This window comes from Girardinichthys multiradiatus, chromosome 10 (genome assembly GCF_021462225.1).
Source record: "Girardinichthys multiradiatus isolate DD_20200921_A chromosome 10, DD_fGirMul_XY1, whole genome shotgun sequence".
NCBI lineage: Eukaryota > Metazoa > Chordata > Actinopteri > Cyprinodontiformes > Goodeidae > Girardinichthys > Girardinichthys multiradiatus.
The window spans coordinates 29,639,776-29,656,059 of record NC_061803.1 but is presented as its reverse complement, the minus strand read 5'-3'; the positions used below and the strand labels follow the sequence as shown (position 1 = coordinate 29,656,059).

General features: G+C 42.9%; 1 protein-coding gene across 1 annotated transcript in view; it reads right to left on the bottom strand.

Moving 5' to 3' along the window:
* dnah9 (dynein, axonemal, heavy chain 9) overlaps positions 1-16,284 on the bottom strand; it is a 274,955-nt gene that overhangs the window by 46,838 nt on the left and 211,833 nt on the right. The window contains exons 68-70 of the mRNA XM_047377712.1: positions 9,661-9,854; positions 8,084-8,232; positions 4,373-4,500 (exon numbers count right to left, since the gene is read on the bottom strand). Of these exons, the coding sequence (XP_047233668.1) occupies positions 4,373-4,500; positions 8,084-8,232; positions 9,661-9,854 (471 nt within the window). The remainder of the gene's footprint in view (positions 1-4,372; positions 4,501-8,083; positions 8,233-9,660; positions 9,855-16,284) is intronic.

Below are 16,284 nucleotides of genomic sequence, written 5' to 3'. Positions count from 1 at the left end.
AAGTGGGGAGTGCAATATTATTCGGCCCCTTTGCGTTAATACTTTGTAGCGCCCCCCTTTGCTGCAATTACAGCTGCAAGTCACTTGGCTTATGTCTCCATCAGTTTTGCACATTGAGAGACTGAAATTCTTGCCCATTCTTCCTTGCAAAACAGCTCGAGCTCAGTGAGGTTGGATGGAGAGCGTTCGTGAACAGCAGTCTTCAGCTCTTTCCACAGATTCTCGATTGGATTCAGGTCTGGACTTTGACTTGGCCAATCCAACACCTGGATACGTTTATTTGTGAACCATTCATTCTATTGTAGATTTGGCTTTATGTTTTGGATCATTGTCTTGTTGGAAGATAAATCTCCGTCCCAGTCTCAGGTCTCTTGCAGACTCCAACAGGTTTTCTTCCAGAATGGTCCTGTATTTGGCCCCATCCATCTTCCCATCAATTTTGACCATCTTCCCTGTCCCTGCTGACGAAAAGCAGGCCCAAACCATGATGCTGCCACCACCATGTTTGACAGTGGGGATGGTGTGTTCAGGGTGATGAGCTGTGTTGCTTTTACACCAAACATCGTTTTGCATTGTGGCCAAACAGTTCGATTTTGGCTTTATCTGACCAGAGCACCTTCTTCCACATGTTTGGTGTGTCTCTCAGGTGGCTTGTGGCAAACTTTAAACTAGACGTTTTATGGATATCTTTGAGAAATGGCTTTCTTCTTGCCACTCTTCCATAAAGGCCAGATTTGTGCAGTGTACAACTAATTGTTGTCCTATGGGCAGACTCTCCCACCTCAGCTGTAGATCTCTGCAGTTCATCCAGAGTGATCATGGGCCTCTTGGCTGCATCTCTGATCAGTCTTCTCCTTGTTCGAGATGAAAGTTTAGAGGGACGGCCGGGTCTTGGTAGATTTGCAGTGGTCTGATACTCCTTCCATTTCAATATGATTGCTTTCACAGTGCTCCTTGGGATGTTTAAAGCTTGGGAAATCTTTTTGTATCCAAATCCGGCTTTAGACTTCTCCACAACAGTATCTCGGACCTGCCTGGTGTGTTCCTTGGTCTTCATGATGCTCTCTGCACTTTGAACAGAACCCTGAGACTATCACAGAGCAGGTGCATTTATACGGAGACTTGATTACACACAGGTGGATTCTATTTATCATCATCAGTTATTTGGGACAACATTGGATCATTCAGAGATCCTCACTGAACTTCTGGAGGGAGTTTGCTGCACTGAAAGTAAAGGGGCCGAATAATATTGCACGCCCCACTTTTCAGTTTTTTATTTGTTAAACAAGTTTGACACATCCAATAAATTTCATTCACCTTCACGATTGTGTCCCACTTGTTGTTGATTCTACACCAAAAATTCGAATTTTATATCTTTATGTTTGAAGTCTGAAATGTGGCAAGAGGTTGACCAGTTCAAGAGGGCCCTAGTACTTTCGCAAGGCACTGTATGTGTATAGACTTATTGCCAGATTTGTTTTCATTAAATTTTCAACCCAGCAGCTGAAAGTCGGCCAGTTTGTTAGGAACTCCCAGGCCACTTTTTCTCCCTAGTCTGTTCCTTGTTCTTAGCTCTGTTGCCTCATAGCTATAAAGTCCTAGATCTGGAACCCAGCTGGGCTCTTTCTGTATAGAGTTTAAAAGTTCTCCCTGTAAATGCGTGGGTTCTCTCCGGGTGCTACCCCCACAGTCAAGTTAGGATAATAGGCCACTCTACCTACCCCTAGGAGTGTGTGCATGCTTCATTTGTTTTATTAAATTATTTAAAAGATATTTAATTAACCAACTGACCCCAACTTTACCCTTATCTTTTATGGACAAAACACCCACCCCACATCAACCTAAACAGGATAAATAAAAAAACAAAAAAAGCATAAAACTGAACCTTTACTTTTGTTTCGTTATGACAACATGTTTTTTGTCCCCTCCAAAAAAATTCCCTCTTCCAAAATGCCCCAAAATAGTAAAAAAAATGACAGCAAAATTATGTTGATACAATTGTAGAAAAAGATAGTGTAACTTTGTTTCTTCACAAAAAAAGGTTGTGTTCAAAAGTATTCAAATGACAGCAGCCCTGTTTAGGAGTGAGGAAATTTCACGACTGGACTTGTTGCATAGGTGGTATCGTATCACAGTACTACGCTGCAATTCACCTGTGGTAATGGAAGCGATTGGAACACCTGATTCCAATTATTTGGTTGGGTGAGCGATACGTTTGGCAATATAGTGTATGTCACACAAGTGGCCAAGTGGATAGTGAGCCAGACATGAATGCATGATGTAGGCATTAAAGAACTTGTATTGGCTGCTTCAGCTACCTGTTTGTCTTTGTCATGTTACCTGCTCTGTTGTGGGTTTAGATATTTCAAGCTGACTCTGTACAGTGGTGCAGAGAGCAGCTGAAAAGCAAGCTATTAACTGTTATGTTGTTCAAAGCAAAGTGCTAGATTTATAAGGCAGCAGGAGAATACCTTTTTCTACACGTCATATCTGCAGATAATTAACTTGAACTGTAGCCAAATTATCTAACATTTCTGCAAACTGCACAGCTTTAAAACTTTCTCCAAGACATAAATGTATTAAACAATATAGCTGTGTGTCCAGACAGATACCTATATATGATTTTAATCATAAAGCTTGTGTGTTTTAGATAAAGTGTTGCCAAAGAATTATAATACTTAATTTTGCTGTGGTTCCTAAAAATAAGCAAGTGGATATGTGCAATGTTGGCCTCTACATTGTTGCCCTTGCATGTTTTGTCTACACATACGGAACACAGAGCTCTTGACAATTCTTATTTTACAAAAAGTTATTTTGTTTGTTTATTTTGGTAGTGGTTTTCTTCAGGTTTTTTTTTTCATGCAAGACTATTTTTGTCACACTGAATGACGTTGGAAGCGGGGTTTCTGGGAGCCGTCATGGGACAGCGTCAGCAGATGCAAAGGCAGATTAGTCTGCTCCATATTAATGGCTCAAACAAGTCTGAGCAATTTAGTCTTTCTGAAACATTTATGTTTCTAAATACAATCAACCGTACCTGGCTCTTGCAATAAAAAAAAAAAAAATGAAGGCAGGATACTGGTGTGAGGCATTTTCCCTCAAATGGCCAGGCTTTAGCAGTAAATGTGCAAAGAGGATGCCAAGTCGAGCCCACTCTATCTTGACTGCTTGGCCAATGTGGGATATTCAGCTCCAATCTGCTCGATTGATTGCCTCTCAATCTGCCCCCACCACCTTTCTGGGCTGCTTCAAAGTTTCTGCATCTCCCTCTCTCAGCCCCATCTGAGCAGAAGCTGCTGTTCAGACATATAATTACCTGTCAAGTAAGGGGGAACCTGCCATTGACCTTGCTTTCCACTGATATAGCAGGGGAGAAAATGTGGACGGTGAGACCAGAGGAGTGTGGGAAAGGCAGAGGATGCAAGTTGATACATACATATTACAAAACAGGAAAAGTAGCATGGCACAACAAGTTGGTGAGAGGCAGAAAAAGATGGAGAAAATATTGTTAGTGAAAACAGGAATTAAATGGCAACATGACTCCTCCCTATCCTCTTTATTTCTTCTTCCCTTCGCTCAATGCCATGGGGGTGGCTTTTGGCAGGCATAACCAAAGTAAGTCAATGAAAAAGTGAGTAGGAGGTTTGTTGCTAGGGGGAGAAGGCCTTTTTAATCCTAATCAATCGGCATTCTTATGCTAAGGTAATTATGCAACTTTGTGTCTGTGCTATGCAGGGTCTCTAGAAGAGAGTGATGCCATCACAACACTGTATCTTTTTTGTGTTTGTTTGTAACAGCTGTATGAATAAAAAAAAAAATGGAGTGTCCCACTGCGCCTGGTCTGCCGTTCATTTCTGTCAATACATCCCATTTAGAATTCTGCCAAGGTTTCCACTTAAAATGCAAAAGCCCCCCTTGCCCTCCAGATAAGAGAAGAACAGACACAGCGGCTGCAGATATAGTTCTGCAGAAAATTGTATTCTTTTTATCCAGGCAAACCAAGGAGGAAAGCAGACATCCATACGAGCATGCAATTAAAACAGTGATGATGGACCTAATTCATAACAAATACATATAAAGGTAACACCTTGTTAAGCAGCTTCTGAGTCCTTGATCTGACTGTCCCCTACAGACATTTGGAAAAGTTTTTTTTAGGTTTTCAAGTTTTCCCTTTGTGTTTTTATTCCTTTTTCTGTGACTGCAGTACTTCAGCATGTATTTTTTAAACGACTTCACAATCTGATTTTGAAATTGGATCTTATTCAATCAATCAGAAATAAAACAGATTGGTATGGAAAGCATCATTGTGAACCTTTGAATAACTAAATTCAATGTGTTGCGGCTGGATGGACTTTGTGAGTGTATGCTGCACCTGCAAGATGACCCAATGGCCTTTCCTAGCGGCCAGATCGAGGGCTTGTTCAGCGATAACCTCTTGGCCTTGACCCAGAGACACATTGTGCAAGTTGTTGTTGTCAAATGTGTAGTCCATCTTCTTCCCTGGATTATAATAGATACACTTCATGTTATTTACACACAGCAAGTTAAACTGAATTGATCAACTTTGTGTTAAGCCTCAGCAAGCTTAATGACTTAAAGGTGTGTTACAGAGATGGCATTATTCAAACATATACATACCTACTATTAAAACTCTTGCAGTGTCCTTACTACTTCTGAACATAGTTAGTTTCTTACCATCTGTTGACTGCAGCAAACATTTCTCAAGACGAGGCTACTGGAGTGCACAATGGGACCAGTTGGAGATGATTACTTTAGTGGGAGGGTTGTCTTACATTCCATACTTGCCTGACCCTATGGCAGAGCTACGCATTGTGTAAAAATCAATCACTGCGAGTACCTCTCCACAACTGTCAGACACAGTAGGGAAGGCATGATGATTGGAGCTTGATTTAAAGCTTTGGGATCTGGGCACCCTGTAGTAAGTCCAATGCAAGGCCCATCTGTCTAAAACTTCAAAATTGGTGTAAATTTGGTCATGCAACTTGACAATGATCCCAAGCACAGCAACAAAAAGGAACATGGTCAAGGCTTTAAAGTGAAAGTTCCAGTTAAATTCCAGTGAAATGCTGAGACAATAAAATACATCTGCATTTGTAGATACCTTGTAAAGATTGGGCACATTTTCTCTAATACAACATGAACATTTTTTTTTTTTGCTCGTTTAAAGAATTTACTGAAAAATAAAACAAGATGAATAACTGTAAATAAATGTCTAATGCAAATGTAACTGGTTTAAAAGTTTGATATAATCTTCACAGGGATTTTTCAGGTGTTTGTTCTTTTTTAAGATGATGAAATTTTACTTTTCTGCCAATCTGAAAAGCTGTTAGGTTCAGCATCTGGACAAAAAAAAAAAAACTAAAATGTATTTATAGAAATGAAGACATGGAGCAGATATCTACATTAGGTACCATGATAACTGCTGATATAAGCTTCTCACAGATAACCACCTAAAATAATTTCAATGTGAGTTCTAACATCCAGCTGCATCACAAAGTGCATTTGGTCAGTAAGCCAGTCTTATTTTAAAATTTTGAGTGCATCAGGACATTTCTTTTCAAGTGATCTTGGTCTCAAATTTAAAACTAAGTGGATTTTTCAGAGTACCATTAGTCCCATGCAGAGTATAGAAAATCACATTACCTATCTAATAAAAATCTAATTTGGTCCTACTATCGAATAAGAAACCCAATTGTCACATAATGAAACAAATCCCCTCTTTTTTGTTCAGACAGCTGCACCTCTCAGCTTTTTCTGCAGCAGAGACTGGTAACTTGTGACTGGTGCATTTCACACAGTACCAAGGCTGCTGACTAAAAAAGAGAGGCCAATAAAAATCTCACAAATAACAGCTCTCTCTGGATAACAGCGTCTAGCTGCCATGTTTAAATTAGTCTAAATAATACATTAATTTAGATATAGACGCAGAATGTTTGAACAAAATACAAGCAATATGACACATGATGATGAATTGCACAAATGCAAACACACTGACACTTGAATTGGCACAGAAGCCATGTTATGCCGACACACTGTGGATATTGCTTTGTTCCAGTTAGCTGAAACATCTCTGCTGCCTGAATATTTCATAGAGCTAACTTTAAATACCCACAGAATGAATAGCTTGGCAACAGATTCAAAAGATGTCAGGCTGTGAGGGTCCCCTGTTCCAGGTCAGTACAAAAGCTCCCACTTTTAGAATATTTTTGGTCAAAGAAATCAAACCGGTGTGTCGTGCTGCCATACACAATATTCAAACAGGAATGTAAAATAACCAAAACCAGTGACATTTACTTTCTGCTGCCCCTAATACACCAGTGGTGTCGCCTCATATATTTATGACCTTTAGTATAATCCGCTTAATCTATTGGCAGGGACGGCTAAAATCACAGCAGAGACTGTGTTGGGATCACTGTTGTTCTGTTTGATTCCTTGCAGAATCCCCTGGCTCCCTGGTGCCAGACCGGCCGTAAAAGCCTGCCACGGCGGTTGCTGCTGTTTTTGTGGAAGCCAATGCTGATTATCGGCAAGCAGGATGTCATTATTGTTACTATTGCCTGTTAGTCAGTAATTACTTTCAAATGATGATGTCATTATTGGTTATTATTTAATAAACAGCATTAGACCCATAACATAAGGTGGCTGTATTTACTTGGATGGAAAATAAATAGCGCTATGTGTGTGACATGCTGAAAGGATGACGAAGACTTATTGCACAAACAGCTTCCACAAAAACAGTGGCGACCGCCGTGGCAGGGTTTTACAGCCAGTCTAGCACCTTCTGGCATCCTCGCAGAATCCCCTGGCTCCCTCCGGCATGCTGTCTTCTGGCAGGCAGCGGCATGCTTCTGCCGGCCACTGCCACGAATTGACCGCCCCACAGTTAAAACTCTGCCCCCTCATTTGAATATAAGAACATGAAATAAAAAGAGCTTAAAATGAAAAACGGGGTTAAAAGGTAAAAGTCACGGAAATATGTAAGGTAGATATATAAAGTGTCACAAAATAAAACTGCATTATGAAATAAATAAATAAATCTTTAAGTAAATGAAATAAATCTTGAAATGAATTAAATAAAACAAGATAAAACTTTCTTTTAACATTATCATTTTGTTTTATTTCATGGGGATATTTATTTATTTCATGGAATATTTATTAATAATTTATCAATAGCAGTATTTATTTATTTATTTAATTTTGAATGAAACGGCTCTCCATAACTACAAGTGCGAGTACATTGCTCTAGAACAGTATTCATACAAGTCAAACTTTGCCACATTTTGTCACAATCCCAAATTTCAGTGTATGTTATTGGAATTTTATTTATTTGTTTATTATAAAGTAGTGCATAATTATAAAGTTGAAGGAAAAAAAAGAAATGGTTGTCAAACTTTGTTACGAATACAAATTTAGAAAATATATATACCTATACATAAATGTATTTTTGGTTAAGGTTCTACCAACTCTGGCGTCTAGAAACTGAACGTTCCAGCAAGACAAATCTTCCATAGCCTCTAACAGATTGTCGCTTCACTTAGCTCCATCTGAACTTGCATTAAACTTCTCTACAGCTTTCTTCCCAACGTGTCAGCTTTGTTCCTTGTCTTCATGAGGCCGACTTTATATAATTTTCAATAGCACGTCAACCTTTTTGAAGACATAGTGCTCTTTCTAATAAAGAAAAATATAAGAATGTGACAGTATTGTCGTTGTTATAATTAGGGTGAGCCCTTGCGAGAGAAGGGAGGGGCTGACTGTGTGTGCGAAGTTGTGTGTTAACACAGGGAGATCAAAATGGCTCAGTTTGAGGGTGAAGCAAATCAGTATCTTTATCGAATCATTTATCTATTATTGATTACATCAAACTATCCTTTATTTTGACAACCTAAAATGTAATGGGACAAAATTTGAAAAGGTTTAAGGGACATGAACACTTTTGCAAGGCACGTTATGCCTCCACCCCAGTTCTTTTAAAAAATCCAAAATAATAAATTAGTCATATGCTAGTTCATAACAAACTTTACAATGAAATTTTATGGCTTACTTCAGGCAATAGCATTACCATGTTTCTCAACGTCCTTCAAAGGATCCACTCCAGGAGACAGGATGAAGAACATAGGAGTAGCTGCACTGGACTCTTCAAAGGAGGCAGCAAAGTCCAGTGATCTTCCCATCACATACTCACTTCCCAGTTTCTCCTCTACAAAGTCTCTGCAGGAGGGAACATGGCTTAGTTCTCTTCAGTTTTGTTTTTATCTCTAACCAACAAAGTGCAGACCTTGAGGAATCAGAATCCTCTTTTAGTGCAGAGACAGCTGTTTAAAATCAGCAAATCAAGAAAAACGTTTTCTGTCTCAGACACAGTTTGCAGATCAGCACATTGCTGCCTTAAATAGATTAGGAGCTTGCACCTGTGTAGTTTTTAAATTTAATATTTGCAAATAAGTGTTCCAGTGAGCTTGGTTCTGTCTCATTTGTAAATGGATGGTAATGAGCACACAATACATATCCTAACAGGAATATATTATTAATATAGTCTGAATTCGTGAAGAGTCTTGCTACTACTATCTTGGTTATTCCTGTTTATATGCAACAAAGGTTCCAAGTTCAGGATTTAAACCACGGACGGCTCTGTGAAGGAACAATAGCCTCTATATGAAGGTGACTGCTCATGTTTACCTTTTAAAAGGATTAGGGCTGTTTTACCTACACGTAATGTAGCAACAAACCAAATTAAAATGGCAAAATTTGTTTGCAAAAACTACCAAACTACACAATTTGACTCAGACAGACTGGAATTTTTCTCACTAACTTAAAACGTGGCATATAATGACCTATTATGAAGAGTTCTGAAAAAAGCAGAAATGTGCGTGTGTATGTGTATGTGTATAATAATTAGTAAATACAGAAAACAATAAACAAAACTGAGCTGGTACAGTTGAAGTGAGAAACCTACGTTCATCATGGGCATCAAAGTCATGTTAATTCTGATTTTGTTATTATTTTTAATAGTTCTAGTTTATGTTTTGTACGTTATGTTTTCTCCCGATTAGTTTGTATTATCGGATTTCTCTTTGCTCCAGTTACATTTTGTTCTCCCTGCCTTTGTCACCCATCAGCTTTATTCGGTCCACCTGCATCACGTAGACAGTCGTTTTCATCTTACCTGTGCCATGCTGCATATATACACCAATGGTTTGTTCCTGCCTCCATCTTGGAGATATTTGATTTGCTTAAAATAAACCGACTTTTACTTATGGTTAAGATGCCTTTTTGTCTGCATTCTGGGGTCCTCCACTGTACCACACCTGACAGTGGATATGTTTTGTAACTATTTAACCCTGAAGGAATAGTTTTTACTCTGAGGGGGAAAAGCATTAAAAGCCCCAAATTAAGACTATTCCTATGATGAGTAGATTAACCTATTTAAAGTAAATAAATAGATCAATGATCATTTAAACAACAGGGTTTATTGTTCAAAGTAAAATGACGTGCGTATGGTGCAATACATTGGTGCTTTAACATAGAGCTTGGTATAGCAGGCATCTTGAACCTGAAATTGCAGCAAAACAGAATAAATAAAAACATGCACCCTGACAACTCATAGCAAAAGCCAAGGTTATGTCTTCCACTGCTTACCTGACAGCATATGTCATGCGGTCAGGTCTCAGGGTCCTCATCATGCAAAGCCTCTGGAGAGAGGTTTTGCTTTTCCACTCCTGTGGGAGTTTCTCTTTTTCCGGACATTCAGATTCTACAAACTTCTTCCAGCGTTTGGCTGAACCCTGGATGTCTCTGTCCAGGTGCTTGAACTCCTCCATGGAGCACAGGGACTGTCGGATTTGAGAGAATAAAAGAACATTGCAGGAAAAGCTTAAAGTTTTAAAAGTTCTGCTTATCCACTTGAAAGTTTCTGACCACTTCAGAAAGATTTCTCAGCAAAAGGACTAACTTTGTTTGCAAAAATTGACAGAAAAAAGAAGATTGCTTATCTTTCCCTCGTGCTTATTTAAATAACATTTATTCAAAAGAAAATGCTGAGTAAACACACTTGCTTTTGTAACAGCATGGGGGTAAGGGACGTCTAAATATGCATCCACAGCAGAAACAGTGGGGGTTCCATTGTGAGCCCCTAGCTGACAGACATCTTATCTCATCTGTGGAAAACAGCAGTGTCACAGTGCTGCCTGGAGCAGGTAGTCACTTTATGACAAGAATACCGGCACACAGTCACACAGGAAGTGTGTTTGCCATGTTTCACACTGCATAAACTACCAAGAGGCTACTGAAATCATCCCTCAACACACACAAAAGGCAAGGTGTCAAAAAATGAAAGAACCCCATGCCCTCAGAGTTGGTGAGGTGAAGGGAGATGAGACAAAGTGACTCTCAGCAAACAGTTCTACACTCTGACTTAGCTTGTTTAATTATCCCAGGTGGGTGTCAACCTCTTAGCCCTGTTCAGGAAGAACGCACTCAGTCCCAAAGGATTCCTTCTCTGCTAATATTGTCAAGAGAGCCAAGCAATCAGAGGATCTTATCATCATTTAAAGCTTTCCTACTGATTATGTTTCCTGCTGCGATAAGAAAATCAAGTGACAGAATTTGATTAGTGGGGGCCTTAAACATCTGCAGTGTGCTGATGGCAGTGAGGAAGGGCTCTCTCTGAATCTGCAGAGGGGTTTAGGTGAAGTTAATATTGTAGGCGGACAAGGCTGAAACATTTATGAACAGAAGAAATGAACACACACATATACTGCTGTTAGGATTCGATTTGCTGCTAAACTGATTTGACAAGAGAAGCAAACTGCGTAGGAAGATAGAAGTTTCTTCAGGAGAAACTGTGACTGCTTTGTTCAGTGTTATGCTGCTTCGGCATCACATGCAGAGTGACTCCGTGCAGCATCACATGCTATCAAATGAGAAATCTGGTTGAAGCTAAGATATATACTCCAGATCTGCAGCCATCTTAAGGTGCTGTCTATTTTCAGAGTTGTTGCTGGAATACAGTACAGACCAAAAGTTTGGACACACCTTCTCATTCAAAGAGTTTTCTTTATTTTCATGACTATGAATATTGTAGCTTCACACTGAAGGCATCAAAACTATGAATGAACACATGTGGAATTATATACTGAACAAAAAAGTGTGAAACAACTGAAAATATGTCTTATGTTCTAGGTTCTTCAAAGTAGCCACCTTTTGCTTTGATTAGTGCTCTGCACACTCTTTGCATTCTGTTGATGAGCTTCAAGAGGTAGTCACCTGAAATGGTTTTCACTTCACAGGTGTGCCCTGTCAGGTTTAATAAGTGGGATTTCAAGCCTTATAAATGGGGTTGGGACCATCAGTTGTGTTGTGCAGGAGGTGGATACAATACACAGCTGATAGTCCTACTGAATAGACTGTTAGAATTTGTATTATGGCAAGAAAAAAGCAGCTAAGTAAAGAAAAACGAGTGGCCATCATTACTTTAAGAAATGAAGGTCAGTCAGTCCGAACAATTGGGAAAACTTTGAAAGTGTCCCCAAGTGCAGTCGCAAAACCCATCAAGCGCTACAAAGAAACTGGCTCACATGAGGACCGCCCCAGGAAAGGAAGACCAAGAGTCAACTCTGCTGCGGACGATAAGTTCATCCTAGTCACCAGTCTCAGAAATCGCAGGTGAACAGCAGCTCAGATTAGAGAACAGGTCAATGCCACACAGAGTTCAAGCAGCAGACACGTCTCTAGACCAACTGTTAAGAGGAGACTGTGTGAATCAGGCCTTCATGGTAAAATAGCTGCTAGGAAACCACTGCTGAGGACAGGCAACAAGCAGAAGAGACTTGTTTGGGCTAAAGAACACAAGGAATGGACATTAGACCAGTGGAAATATGTGCTTTGGTCTGATGAGTCCAAGTTTGAGATCTTTGGTTCCAACCACCCTGTCTTTGTGTGGCGCAAAAGAGGTGAACGGATGGACTCTACATGCCTGGTTCCCACCGTGAAGCATGGAGGAGGAGGTGTGATGGTGTGGGGTTGCTTTGCTGGTGACACTGTTGGGGATTTATTCACAATTGAAGGCATACTGAATCAGCATGGCTACCACAGCATCTTGCAGCGGCATGCTATTCCATCCGGTTTGCGTTTAGTTGGACCATCATTTATTTTTCAACAGGATAATGACCCCAAACACACCTCCAGGCTGTGTAAGGGCTATTTGACCAAGAAGGAGAGTGATGGGGTGCTGCGCCAGATGACCTGGTCTCCATAGTCACCGGACCTGAACCCAATCGAGATGGTTTGGGGTGAGCTGGACCGCAGAGTGAAGGCAAAAGGGCCAACAAGTGCTAAGCATCTCTGGGAACTCCTTCAAGACTGTTGGAAAACCATTTCAGGTGACTACCTCTTGAAGCTCATCAACAGAATGCCAAGAGTGTGCATACCAGTAATCAAAGCAAAAGGTGGCTACTTTGAAGAACCTAGAATATAAGACATATCTTCACTTGTTTCACACTTTTTTGTTCAGTATATAATTCCACATGTGTTAATTCATATTTTTGATGCCTTCAGTGTGAAGCTACAATATTCATAGTCATGAAAATAAAGAAAACTCTTTGAATGAGAAGGTGTGTCCAAACTTTTGGTATGTACTGTACTTGACAAATTGCAACATATGAAGCAATTCCAGAAACTATAAGTCAGCTCAGGGTACAAAGATGTTGAGGAAAATGTTAGACTGTCACTGTCGTGAAAAAGTATTTGAACCCTTACAGTATTCTATTTTTGCCTATTTTCACACACCTAAATGTCTCAGATCATCAAGCAGTTTAATATCAGACAATCATCACCTAAGCTAATTAAATAGGCAGTTTTGAAATAAAGTGATAATTTTTATTGAAGGAAAAAAGCTATCCCAACTAACTTTGGAAATATGTGGAAAAAGGAATTGCCTCCTTTGCTAAATCAGAAATTAACCGTGAATAATCCCAAAAGCTGAGTTACATTTTACTTGCCACATTCTGAACTGATTACTGCCAGACCTTTAGAATTAACACTTTAGGACTCCAGCAAACCACAGTTAGAGTCATTCTCCACAAATGGAGAAAACATGGAACAGTGACGAACATTCCCACAAGTGATTGACCTACAAAAACTACTGCAAGAGCGCATAGACGACTCATGCAGGAGGTCACAAACAAACCCAAAACAACTTCTAAAGCACAGCAGTTCACAGCGGCAATCTGTAAGGTGGCAAAAAAATTTTCATTAGAGTGTACAGTACCTACAGAACTCAGAGATGATAGAGGTAACATGCAAAGCTCTTGCAACTATTTTTCACTAACACCTTAAAGGATTTCCACTTAGACAACCATAGGATATTGATTCCAAAGATGAGCACTCGTACTCGTCGTCTTCCGCTTTATCCGGGACCGGGTCGCAGGGGCAGCAGACTCAGCAGAGACACCCAGACGTCCCTCTCCCCAGACACCTCCTCCGGGAGGAGCCCAAGGCGTTCCCAGGCCAGCCGAGAGACATAGTCCCTCCAGCGTGTCCTGGGCCGTCCCCTGGGCCTCCTCCCGGTGGGACGTGCCTGGAACACCTCCCGAGGAAGGCGTCCAGGAGGCATCCGGTATAGATGCTCGAGCCACCTCAACTGGCTCCTCTCGATGTGGCGGAGTAGCGGCTCTACTCCGAGCCCCTCCCGGATGGCCGAGCTTCTCAACCTATCTCTAAGGGAGTTCCCGGCCACCCAATGGAGGAAGCTCATTTCCGCCGCTTGTATCCGGGATCTCGTTCTTTCGGTCATGACCCAAAGTTCATGGCCATAGGTGAGGGTAGGAACGTAGACCGACCGGTAAATCGAGAGCTTCGCTTTTCGGCTCAGCTCTCTCTTCACCACAGCGGAACGACACAGCACCCCCATTACTGCGGCAGCTGCACCGATCCATCTGTTGATCTCCCGCTCCATTCTTCCCTCACTCGTGAACAAGTCCCCGAGATACTTAAACTCCTCCACTTGAGGCAGGAACTCCGCTCCAACCTGAAGAGGACAAGCCACCCTTTTCCGGTCAAGAACCATGGCCTCGGACTTGGAGGAGCTGATTTTCATCCCAGCCGCTTCACACTCGGCTGCGAACCGCCCCAGTGTATGCTGTAGGTCTTGGCTAGAGGGGACCAGCAGGACCACGTCATCTGCAAAAAGAAGAAACAAAATCCTCTGGTCCCCAAACCAGACCCCCTCCAGCCCTTGGCTGCGCCTAGAAATCCTGTCCATAAAAGTTATGAACAGGACCGGTGACAAGGGCAGCCCTGCCGGAGTCCAACATGCACCGGGAACCGGTCCGACTTAGTGCCGGCAATGCGAACCAAACTCCTGCTCCGCTTGTACAGAGATCGGATGGCCCCTAGTAAAAGGCCCCCGATTCCATACTCCTGGAGCACCCCCCACAGGGCATCACGAGGAACACAGTCAAATGCTTTCTCCAAGTCCACAAAACACATGTGGAGCAGTTGGGCAAACTCCCATGAACCCTCGAGTACCACGTAGAGGGTATTGAGCTGGTCCAGTGTTCCACAGTCGGGACGAAAACCACACTGCTCCTGCTGAAGCCGAGGTTCGACTATCGGCCGGACTCTCCTCTCCAATACCCTGTCGTAGGCCATACCAGGGAGGCTGAGGAGTGTGATCCCCCTGTAGTTGGAACACACACTCCGGTCACCCTTCTTATCTAGGGGGACCACCACCCCAGTCTGCCAATCTAAAGGCACTGTCCCCGTCCGCCACGCAATGTTGAAGAGGTGTGTCAACCATGACAGCCCCACAACATCCAATGACTTGAGGTACTCAGGGCTCATCCAACCCCGAAGCCCTGCCACCGCGGAGCTTTTTAACCACCTTGATGACTTCAGCCTGGGTGATGAAAAAGTCCAACCCCGAGTCCCTAGCCTCTGTTTCCACAGGGAATGCATGATGGCATGGTTGAGGAGATACTCGAAGTATTCCTTCCACCGGCCAATAATGTCCCCAGTCGAGGTCAGCAGCTCCCCACCCCCACTGTAAACAGTGTTGGCGAAGCACTGCTTCCCCTTCCTGAGGCGCCGGACGGTTTGCCAGAATCGCTTCGGGGCCAACCGGTAGTCCTTCTCCATGGCCTCACCGAACTCTTCCCAGGTCCGAATTTTTGCTTCTGCCACCGCCCGGTCCGCGGCACGCTTGGCCCCACGGTACCCGTCAGCCGCCTCAGGAGTCCCACAAGCCAACCACAGCCGATAGGACTCCTTCTTGAGCTTGACAGCGTCCCTTACTGCCGGTGTCCACCACCGGGTTTGGGAATTGCCGCCGCGACTGGCACCGCAGACCTTACGGCCGCAGCTACGGGCAGCAGCATCGACAATAGATGCGGAGAACATGGTCCACTCGGACTCTATGTCTCCAACATCCCCCGGGATCTGGTCAAAGCTGAATACATCCCTGGCTGAGGGCTCCGCCAGGCGTTCCCAGCAGACCCTCACTATGCGCTTGGGCCTGCCAAGTCTGTCCGGCTTTCTCCTCCTCCAGCAGATCCAACTCACCACCAGGTGGTGATCAGTGGACAGCTCAGCCACTCTCTTCACACGAGTGTCCAAAACATGCGGCCGAAGGTCTGATGATACGACAACAAAGTCGATCATCGACCTCTTGCCTAGGGTGTCCTGGTGCCAAGTGCACTGATGGACACCCTTATGTTTGAACATGGTGTTCATTATGGACAATCCGTGACTAGCACAGAAGTCCAATAACAAAACACCGCTCGGATTCAGATCGGGGAGGCCATTCCTCCCGATCACGCCTCTCCAGATGTCACTGTCGTCCCCCAGCAGAATAATGGAGTCCCCGGGAAGGGCACTATCCAGCACCCCTGACAGGGACGCCAAGAAGGCCGGTTACTCCGCACTACCACTCGGCCCGTAGGCTGAAATGATAGTCAGAGACCTCTCCCCAACCCGAAGGCGCAGGGATGCGACCCTCTCATCCACTGGGGTAAACCCCAACACGAGACGGCTGAGCTGGGGGGCAACAAGCAAACCCACCCAGCCCGCTGCCTCTCCCCGTGGGCCACTCCAGAGTAGAAGAGAGTCCAGCCCCTCTCGAGGAGATGGGTTCCAGAGCCCACGCCTTGCGTGGAGGCGAGCCCGACTATTTCTAGTCGATATCTCTCGACCTCCCGCTCTTTGTCTGACACCATCATCTAGAGTCTGTTTGCAATGGGAGACCCTACCAGGGGCATTTAAGCCCCA